Source organism: Podarcis liolepis (genome assembly GCF_965112155.1).
Source record: "Podarcis liolepis genome assembly, chromosome: 5".
NCBI classification, from domain to species: Eukaryota; Metazoa; Chordata; class Lepidosauria; order Squamata; family Lacertidae; genus Podarcis; species Podarcis liolepis.
The window spans coordinates 23,224,479-23,235,402 of NC_139556.1; the positions used below are offsets into that span (position 1 = coordinate 23,224,479).

Genomic DNA, 10,924 nt, shown 5'->3' on the forward strand with positions numbered 1-10,924 from the left:
TTACTTTAAGTGGTAGTTGCTTGTAAATATGGAAACTTACACAGAAGTGAAGGAGAGGAGGAGGGTGGAAGAGGAAAAACTGGCAGCAGGGAGAGAGGGGGAGCAGAAATGAATGGAAGGAAGAGAGAGGAAAGGCCCCTCTTCAAGAGATCAGTTCAGACCTCTGGCAGGAGTAATCTGTCTCTTTTCTGATAGTTGATAGCTGTCTTGGGCAGAGAGATATACAGAAGGGGGGCAGAAAGAGTTAAGGGGGGCCCTACCCACAAGGGGCACTGGCCCCACCCACAGCTGGCATGCAGCTACCAACACTTTATCCCTTAGTCAATGCAGGGGGTGGGAATCCTATGCATAATGCTACTTATTAATATAATTCGTTCAGTTTCCTTTCTTCACATATGGGCAATATTCATATGGCGTTTGAGATCTTGGAGAACAACTTGCTGCAAGTTTATCTGCCTGAAAATTAGACCCATATGAATAGAAAACGTTCCATTCAATTCTGTGGTTGTTCCACCTAATACAATAGCTTGTTTGTTAGTTGTACGTCCTTTGGTATGGAACCATAAATGACCGCTTGTTCTACTGGAATGAACAATTAGATTACAGTTAACTAGTCCCTCCAAAAGTCTGCAACTAATTATTTTAGCGTTTCCTAGCAACCTGGTTTGGCTGCTCCTCACTGTAGCTGTATCAGCCATACTAGTACAATATTAAAACCCGTTCGCTTGCTTGAGAAAATTTCAGCTTTTAAAAAGCCAAACGAATAGCAGTCTTTTTAAAAATAAAAAGATAGCTTGCGGTCATCATGGCCACCTGCATTTAACCGGAGCTTTTGTTTTACTATGATTTGAGACTACATGTTTGCATACGTAGTTCTACTGACTAGGTCAGGAATGGCCAAACTTGGGTTTCCCCGGCCCCCTTGCTATCCTTCCTGCATCATATTGGGGGTCTCAGTTGCTATGCACTGCTGCTTCCTACTTGGCAGACAAGCCTTTCGTTTGCCATGGGGAAGAAGGGTGACTGCAGAGAGCCTTACAGCACACAGCCTGACACACACAAGCTGACATAGGGAAGGATTGCAGGGGCTGTGAGTGTCACATGCTGTACTTCCTCCTCTCCCATTTTCTAAAAAGTGGCCTCTCATCACTTGGGGGGGCGCTCACTTCCGACAGCACTGACTTGGCTGAGCACCCGGTAAGAGAACCACATTCTGGTTTTGCACCAGTAACAGGCCACCCCTGAGGCCTCTGTGTCACTGCAAAGGCCTCTGAGATGACTTGTGTGTTACTAGCTGGAGGATGAGGTAAGATTTGGCACGTGACATTCTCCAGCCTTGCTTGCACATTGCAGGCTCCCTTTCCAGTCAGGTTCTTGAACCTGGCTAGACTTCTGTAGGTGCAGCCAATATACTGGGGTAGGAGAGCTGAAAATACAATATAAGCTGCACCTTTAAAATTGGAAGGGGAAAAAGAAAAAATACCTGAATCTAAGCTGCTCCATTCCTCGCTGCTCCTGGCTGCATACCGTAAGGTCGTGAATATATAACGTTTCACGGTTGGAATTTGGGAAAAAAGTGAGGCTTATATTCAGGCCAATACGGTAATAACAATATATTTCACATCTGGTAACCAAGGCACCCCTTTGGTTTCAGACAGTACATGGGTTGTCAAGTCTAAAAAGCCCGGGACACAGAATTTTAGAGGCCTCTAGCAGCCATGGTGGCTCATTCACCAGAAGTAATGTATTTGGCTTTAACTTTGGAAGTGTTTACTCGATTCTGACCAAACTAGGCCTACTGATGTATATTTTGCTCTAGGAGGCTTAGTTTGGTCAGAATTGAGTATGCACTTTCAGAGTTGGTGCTAAATGCACTGCTTCTAGTAAATGAACCACCATAGCCACTGGCATTTGCTCTGGGCCACTGGAGTAGAATGAGGTAATAAATAAATAAATGGTCACATAAAAATGAAGAGTAACATCAATAGTGGAAATATTCTTCAGACCCATATGCTACCTTAATTTGCACCAAATTTATGGAATCTAGTTTATGAAATGATCACAGACACAGAGCCACAGGTTACCAACCTTAAAAGTCCCATTATAAGCTATGCAGAAAAAGCAGCCAAATTAATAATGCTCACTTAATGCCTAAGCAAAACAGAATTCTGTTTAAATGGTAATCTGGTGCATATACATGAAAGGACAGAGGGTGAAGGCTCAGTTCCAGGAACATTAAGTTCAATGTGGTTACTAGTGTAATAGCCTTAAAAATCCTTCTCTGCACAACGGGGAATCAATGTTGGAGGCATTTTGGGGAGCTTTTGCCAGTGAAACACTGTCTTTTTGTGCATCTCATTTGTCTCCCTAGGCTATATTTAGATGTTAGGGGATGGTACTTTCATGGAGGCATGTATGCTGTTTGCTTTTGTTTCTCTGTTGGTTTATACAGTCATCACTGTTCTGTGACTGTCAAGCTTGATAGGTTCCCGAAACAGAAAGGCAATTGTTTGAGATGAATGGTTGAATTCTAAAACAAGCCTCCCTTCCCCTTCCATTTCCTCAAGCTTATAAAGTGGGGAAATATTTTTACCCAAGAGCATTTACTTCTCATTTCTGGCAACACTGATGGCAGGAGTGCAGATAGTTTTCACCCTAATTGCCACCTATCATGTGCATATACTGGCTTCATAGTTTTATAAAGGGCAACCGCACCTGGGAACTTCAGGGTTGGGAACTAGTCCAATAAATTTCCATGGATGTTGTTTGATCAGGCCTCAGAATCTTCTTTGGTGCAGAAGGAGTGTGTCACTTCAGCCACTGTGTTTGGCAAGCAGGGGGGAAAAACCATTTGGGTTTGCTTGGTCTGGTATATATTATTGCTCTGCCAAAAGTTATCCTCTGTGGTTTTTTCAACCATTATCCATCAGTTTATAAGAAAAGAAAGTGAAGGTTGTCTCTAGCCCTGGGCAATATATCAATATGAGGAGTACAAGGAGCAGACTGTGATGTCAGCTTCACTCATCAGTGTATCACTGGTGAAACCACCACCATTCCTGAGTCCCTCTGCTAGCGACTTTCTCCAGCGAGTGTTGTTAGCAGAGGGACTCAGGGGTGGTGATGGCTTCACCAGCGATATATCACGGAGTGAAACCGCCATCCCACTCTGCCCTCATACTGCACAGAGGGACAAAAAGGCTGCAATCTGCATCTTTTAACTGCTTGGCTGAGGAGTGTTCAGTTACCGCTCCCCTCAACTGAGCAGTTAAAGGCTCCCCCAGCCCAGCGCTGGCTCCCATGCGTGGGGAGAGCTCTGGGCATGGCTCTGCTGGGGATTGGGAGCCTTCTTGTGCCCCAGCTAAGCGTACAAACAAGCTGCCTTGTCCCAGACTGCTAGGGGCTGGGGTGAAACCACCTCAGCTCCCATGATGATTGCTGTGGCGATTTCACCAGGCGCCTGGCAGGCTGGCGGCAATGCAGCTTGTTTTTTCAACATCGGCAGGCCACGATGTTTGGCTGGTGATATACCGCGATGCTGAAAAGCTTATATCGCCCAGCCCCAGTGGACTCATTTTAAAGATATTGGGGGGTGGGCAGATTAAGGTGAAAGGAAGGGCTTCCTTTAAAACAGTATCAGTGAGTGCATTGATCTCTGGCTCCAGGTAGCTTAGCATCCCCAGTTCCCTGTGCTTCAATTAAAGCCCAGGTATCTCCTCCCCTAGGGCTTTTTCCGATCAGGAAGCACAAACAGCCAAGGAAAGGGGAGAGTGCTGGAGAAATGTTTAATGGAAAGAAAAACGCACATACCACGCTTGGCTAACTTGCAACAACCATAAGATAAGCTCAACCTTACACCCACTGTATTTTTTATTATTAGTATCTAAAATTACCTGCTAATGAGGCAGAAACTTCTTTTGCAAGGGAATAGAACTATTGGCAGATTAAAGAAGGTACTGTGGCCTTTCTTCCCCATTTGGCAGAGAGAGAAGGCAGGTTGGAAACCGTATCAGATGACCTGCAGTGGAAAGGAGAGGGAAGTGCCCCCATCATATGCTGTTACTCTTCTGTCTCATGAGATTTACTTTTCCTCTAACGCAGGAAGATCCAAAGTGGGAATTTCCTCGGAAGAACCTGGTGCTTGGCAAAACGCTTGGAGAAGGAGAATTCGGGAAAGTCGTCAAGGCAACTGCTTTCAGGCTTAAGGGGAAGGCTGGCTATACTACTGTTGCAGTCAAAATGCTAAAAGGTACTTTTCTCTGCAAGCGCCTGGAAATATCTGCAAATGATTTGGTAAATTATGACAGAGGTCCAGCTTGGAAGCAAAAAGCTGCTGGATCCCACATGCATTCCAGCCGGATGTCCTAAAGCGTTCTATTTATATTCTGACATTTCCCCCTGTGCTTCATTGATGTGGGCAGTCACTTCCACGGGGCACAAGGGCAACTTGACTTAGCTTGGCCAATGTAGCTCACTTAAATTGTCATCTCAACAGAGGCGTTTCAAGAGCATTCTAAAAATGCTGCGCTTTTCAGCTTTAGCTGAACTCTTTCTTACAGATACTTTAGAGTACAGTATAAAAATAGCACCTCATTGTCACACATAAGATGCGAAAGAGCAACATGCTCACCAGATCTTTCTCTCTAACTATAGCTGCTCTATCGATATACAATGGCCAGATCTAGAGTATTTGGTTTGTCACAGCAGAGTGTGACAGAAGCGAAGCAGTAGCTTGGGAGGAAGGCCAGCTTGCTCATGGGTATGCCCATTGTTCCTTTTGCTGTCCTTCATCTGCCTACCTTTTCCTGCATTCAGAATGGTCAGGAAACTCTTAGCTTAGATATGTCCAGAGTGAAGAGAGAACGCATTTGGTCTGGTGCGGGGCCACTTCCCCTTTCCCAAACACATTGGCATTGGGCTACAGTATATCAGGGGAAGCAGTGATGGGTGAACCAAGGGAGATGAAAGGTTGTATTACCCATCTCTGCAAAGTAGTAATAACAATTTCAAGTTATGAAATGGTAGGGCTATTAAAAAGCTGAAGATCATCTAGTTGAGATATCTGTACCAGGCAGAATGTTATAAACCTCAAAGAGCAGTTAAGGCATTATTAGCCTCTTGTTGGCATCCATCTGTCTCGAGAGACAATGGGGTGTGCCTCCGAGGTGAAGTCAAACTGCTGGAGAATCACAGTGTCTGCTGGGGCTACAGAGATCAGTGACTCATAACTGTTGCCTCGTGTGCTGTTTTTGCTGCGTTAGCAACACCAAAGTGACCTCTCAGGGGCGCAAGCTTGGGCAGTGTGTATGGAGGTCCTGGGCTGCCCAGATGAGAGCCTTGTTGATGTGGTCCAAAGGAGAGCACGGCAATGCATTGGGCACCAGCTTGGCTGCCGGAGTTGCTAGAAGGTGGTGTACTGGACACCATCCAACCATCTTAAGGACTCCAAATTTACTCCTTAGTCTTGTCTTCTCCCAAAGATGTCCTGCAAGGTAGCGGGACATTAACCTGTATCACCCAGTTAATATTGTGACCAAGCAGGAGCTGGCTATCAGCATGCCTACAGTGCAAAGAGGAAGTTTCAGATACCTTAATTCTCAGCATCTGCTTCCAGATTCCACTGAGTATGCAGTAACAGTGTCCGTCCCCCCGTCCCCCCCAAGAACAAGGGGATATTAGCAACAGACCTGACTTTTTGGTGCTGAATCATCTGCAAAATATTACTATAAGAGGAGCAGTTTCAGTTAGATTTCTTCTTTAATGTTCTCAAGTGGTTCTCACTGTTTCCCTTTGCCACCACATCGCAGCAAGTTTTTGAGGCAAGATACTCAAAGCCATCAAAGAATACGGGAGCAGTTTGGCCTACCTGCTACAGCTTCCTTTGCAATAGAGTGATTAGAAGGTTAGGGCTGAGACATGAGGGGTTGTTATGGCAACCCAACTGTTAAAGGTGGGTGTCAGTTAGAGAATCTAGTGGAGCAAGTGTTTTCAAGATAATCTAAGATTGTTTCATGAAAATAAACAAGCCTGATTCACTTCATGCCTCTCAGTACCCTCTTCTTTGGCTTGGAAGAGGCTAATTTCTTCCACGTGGGTAGAAATCAAGGAAGCACTTTCAGGCTTTCTATACATTATTCATTTAAGGCATTTTAAACCTGCTCTTCAGCTGAAAAAGGCTCCCAGAGTGGTTTACATGAATAATTAAAACAAGGAACACCTTGCCCCTAATTTGTTTAAGATGTTTATTTGCAACCAGTAAGTGCCAGAGATCCAGGTAGTATGTCAGTATTTCAATATTATGGGAATAGTGTTTGTAATTAATATATGATATTTCTTCCATTGCCCTGTTCTGCAGAAAATGCTTCCCAAAGCGAGCTGAGAGATCTGCATTCAGAGTTCAATCTTTTGAAACAGGTCAACCATCCACATGTCATTAAACTCTATGGAGCTTGCAGCCAAGATGGTAAGTGAGAGTCACACGTTATACAAGTGGGGACCATTTTAGGCATGTCCAATTTAGCATGACTGCTGACGCACGGGTCCTTTTGGACCTGGAGGAATGCGGTAGGACAGGGGCAGGGTGGGCTTATGCGCATTCTGTCGATGTGTGCTGTGACCTGGAGCGCAAGCCCCATGGAAATGGGGAGTTGCCTGTATATAAAATAAGAGACGGTATGTAATCCCCAGAGTGCTGCAAGAGAAATACGAGCTTGGCACAGTCAATCAATCAGTTTTTCAGTCCTGTGCCCCAAAGTATCCATCAGCAGAGGAGGCCACCTTTTATTTCTGCTGTGGCACTTTCACTGCTCTGGTCATTCCTACTTCCAAACATATTCCACTGGTGGCCTGCTTTTGGGCCCTACCTTCGCATTGGATGCAATTGCTTTTCTGGTGAAAAGATCAACAGAAATCTGGGCTAAGGAGGCGGCTTGCAGAATCACCGGGCTTTATGGGACAAAGGTGCTGCCGTCTTAGATATTGAAATACTCCCATTACATATGTATTAGTCAGCTAAAATGGTAGTATCTGCGGCCATGACAGGGACACTTTCACAGTGATAGATACAATCCAGCAAAACAAGTAAGAAACACACATACACCTTACTGATAACTTTATAGGAATTGGTCAATTACCGTATTGACTCGAATATAAGCCACACTCAAATATAAGCCGCACCTTTAAAATTGGAGGGGGAGGGGAAGGGGAAAAAACCCTGAATATAAGCTGTTCCCTTCCTTGCTGCTCCTGGCTGCATGCTAGGTGGGTGGGTGGGAGGTGCACTGTCATTGCTGGAGGCCTTTCCTGTTCCTTGCTCTCTCGCTTCCTGGCCTTGGGGGAGAGGACGGGGGACTACACATGGGGTGGGCGCTGCTTTGCTGTGTTCCTGGCTGCATACCATAAGGTCGCGAATATAAGCCACACTTAAACTTTTCATGGTTGGAATTTGGGGAAAAAGTGAGGCTTATATTCAGGTCAATACAGTAAGTGACAGATGCTTAGTTTAGAAATAATATTCCATAGGACGGTGCAATAAAACAGCCGGAGGGGGAATTATTAGTCTGGTAACTTAGGCATTCATTTCAATAGATCTGATGGCAATTGTTGTTGCATAGCAACAGTCTCACATTTGAAGGGGAACTGTGCCTTAAGGGACTGGCATGTGATTTGTTATACTGCCATACTGAAGTTGGTTGATTTGTGCAGCTGTATATTCAGCAGCACCCCCAGTTTCTGAACTTGCTAATCAGCCACATTCATTATATGTTTCCATATGGCACAATTTATAAGAATTTCATTTGTGGCTGACAGCATGTCGTCTCCAAAGCCCTGGGAGCAGGATTCCATAGGAGTCCCTGGGGTCAGAGTTTTAGTGCCCTGCTTAGCATCTTGTCCCTCCTATGGCTAGCACAAGCAAGATAAATTACACAAAGTCTATGCAGATGTATTTAATTCGAATAATGTATACAGGCTGCAGCATCCTGCTTTTGTGTATATAAAATTTGGATTCATTTGGCCTGGAATTTCAGGGTGTTGTTATTTTTAAATCAGAGAAGACACAAAGCCCTGCCTAACAAAGATAAATACAGAGCTAGGTTTTAAGGTTGGTGAATGAGTAAAATTGATACAAGCTTCGCACTCTCTTGTTAGCCTGGTACAATAGGGGAGAATGCTAGGAATCCTGCTGTTTCTGGTTTGGATGCTTATATTCTCTACATTCTGTTAAAGCTGGGATAGGAGAGCTTTGAACCTCCAGGCCTCTGTGTTCAATATTGTAGCATGGGGGAAAGCATTCATGTGGGTGGCTGTGATGAGGCAAAGCTTGCTAATGGACTGAAATGTCAGGATCCTTTCTGCAGGAATCTATACTTGAGAGCTTTAACAAACCACTGTAATTAGTGTGCAGGGAGCACAAGATACTGTGAGGATTACCACAGGCTGCAGAAAATAATGTTCATACCTTAAACTGAGTGCTTTTGATTGGTTTCTCTGCACAGACCAATTTGCATAGAAATCTTCCTTAAACATTCCATAAAACCAAGGAAACATCACAATTTATCTGTCCGACTTTGGAAGAAATGCAGCGTAACACAATTGATTGCTTTTCTTAGACAGGATACCCAAAGGCATGTTCCCAGAAATAAGCACTTTTCATTTCAATTGCCTGTCTCCATGGTGGGAGAACACTTCTGAACATAAGAGTTCACCTTATAGCACTGGGTTTTGTTGTGCTCTTTTTCATAGAAAAGTTTATACAGTGGTACCTCGGGTTAAGAACTTAATTTGTTCTGGAGGTCTGTTCTTAACCTGAAACTGTTCTTAACCTGAAGCACCACTTTAGCTCATGGGGCCTCCTGCTGCGCCGCTGCCGCATGATTTCTGTTCTCATCCTGAAGCAAAGTTCTTAACCCAAGGTAATATTTCTGGGTTAGCAGAGTCTGTAACCTGAGGTACCACTGTATAATGTTCCTTTAGTGGGGTAGGAGAGCTGGAGGGTGGGGGGAAATCACATCTGGAAACCAGTGTTCCCCTTTGGTTTCAGATAGTACATGGGGTAGATGAGTCTAAAAAGCCTAGGACACAAATTTTCACAGCCCCCCAGCAGCTATGGTAGTACATTTGCCAGAAGTAATGTATTTAGCATTAAGTGTATAGTTGATTCTGACCAAACTAAGTCCCCTAGGATTGTGTGCAAATAAGCTTTACAGTGGTACCTCGGGTTAAGTACTTAATTCTTTCCGGAGGTCCGTTCTTAACCTGAAACTGTTCTTAACCTGAAGCACCACTTTAATGGGGCCTCCTGCTGCCGCTGTGCCGCCGGAGCACGATTTCTGTTCTCATCCTGAAGCAAAGTTCTTAACACGAGGTACTATTTCTGGGTTAGCGGAGTCTGTAACCTGAAGCGTCTGCAACCTGAAGCATATGTAACCCGAGGTACCACTGTATATTCAGATTTGCTTGATATGCATAATTTAGGCTGTTGTGCTGCAAGGGAGTAAGACCCATGGATCTTAGTGGGACTTAAGTCTGAGTAAGCATGCATAGGACTAGACTGTTAAAATAGGTAACAAAATTAAATGGGTTTTTTTGGGGTGCAGGTGTTTGTTTGTTTTTAAGTACAAGGTGTATAAATCTTGCTGATGTGCTGTTTTACTAATTATTGAGAACAATAATTTTTATGTCTCTTTTTATGCCTCAGGGCCTTTGTACTTAATAGTCGAATATGCTAAATATGGCTCCTTGAGGAGTTTTCTGAGGGAAAGCCGGAAAGTTGGGCCCAGCTATATGGGGAATGATGCCAACAGGAATTCCAGCTACCTGGACAATCCGGACGAGCGAGCCTTAACCATGGGTGACCTGATCTCGTTTGCATGGCAGATATCTCGTGGAATGCAGTACCTTGCTGAAATGAAGGTATGGCGTCCCTCATTCTCACCCTCTCTTTGCGGCCTTCCAAGTAAGCATACATGACAGTTAAACGTCTTTCTTTCTTTTCCCCAAAGCTTGTACATCGTGATTTAGCAGCCAGAAATGTCTTAGTAGCCGAAGGGCGTAAGATGAAGATTTCTGACTTCGGTTTGTCACGAGATGTTTATGAGGAGGACTCTTACGTCAAGAGGAGCAAGGTACAAACACAGTCACTGACAGCCTGGGATTGATAAATTGATAAGGAAACTATACACATTAGTAAGAGAACTTCTGGACACACACATTGAAACATGTCTAGCAGGACTCATCAGTGCACAAACTTTTGTGTGCCTTGAAATTGTAAAAAGGAACAGCTAATATAGGTTGTGTAAAACCTGTGTATGTAGCCTTCTGTTTTTGATCTTGTGCAAGCTATTTACTTTCAATCCAAGGATTTTCCCGGTGCATCCATGTTTTGCTGTAATCCATATGAATGAAATGCACATTTTCTGATAAAAGGCATATGAGACTACTTGACAACATGCATGTTAAATGTGACAAAAGTGAAATGAAAACAAATGTGACATGAGAAGCAGTGCTAAACAGAACTTGCAAGCAGTAATAGTTCTTTATTTTCCTGCCAGGGTCGGATACCTGTGAAGTGGATGGCAATTGAATCTCTCTTTGATCACATCTACACAACACAAAGTGATGTGTAAGTCTATGTATTTATGTTCCCTGTCATGCAACTTTGTCTTTGTACTCATGCTGTGCCAGAACACCTCGGGCTGAAGAGGCCATCTGCTCTATAGCCCTACTGTAGAAAACAGAGTAAGTTGTAGCAGGCTGGATAGTCAGCTTCTCAATCACAAGATACCCAGCATCTCCTGCAAGGAGGAGATTAAACCTTAGCTAGCAGCACCTCAAGGTTTGTTTAACAAGCTTTTACTGGCCAAGGCATTCATGAAGCCTCACTTTCCGCTAGCTTTCTGCAGTCCTCCAAACACATTTGCTGTAACAC

General features: G+C 44.2%; 1 protein-coding gene and 1 long non-coding RNA gene across 8 annotated transcripts in view; one reads left to right on the forward strand and one right to left on the reverse strand.

The window, feature by feature from the left end:
- The window catches only part of LOC310706706, a 35,326-nt gene extending 29,481 nt beyond the window's left edge, over positions 1 to 5,845 (reverse strand). Inside the window, exons 1-2 of the long non-coding RNA XR_014526095.1 lie at positions 5,685 to 5,845; positions 3,891 to 4,015 (exon numbers count right to left, since the gene is read on the reverse strand). This is a non-coding gene — a long non-coding RNA (uncharacterized lncRNA). The remainder of the gene's footprint in view (positions 1 to 3,890; positions 4,016 to 5,684) is intronic.
- Positions 1 to 10,924, forward strand: part of RET (ret proto-oncogene) — a 121,421-nt gene that overhangs the window by 97,353 nt on the left and 13,144 nt on the right. For all 7 annotated transcript variants that reach the window (XM_083502404.1, XM_083502407.1, XM_083502405.1 and 4 more), the window contains 5 exons: positions 4,099 to 4,246; positions 6,353 to 6,460; positions 9,695 to 9,909; positions 9,999 to 10,121; positions 10,548 to 10,618. In XM_083502404.1, the coding sequence (XP_083358530.1) occupies positions 4,099 to 4,246; positions 6,353 to 6,460; positions 9,695 to 9,909; positions 9,999 to 10,121; positions 10,548 to 10,618 (665 nt within the window). The remainder of the gene's footprint in view (positions 1 to 4,098; positions 4,247 to 6,352; positions 6,461 to 9,694; positions 9,910 to 9,998; positions 10,122 to 10,547; positions 10,619 to 10,924) is intronic.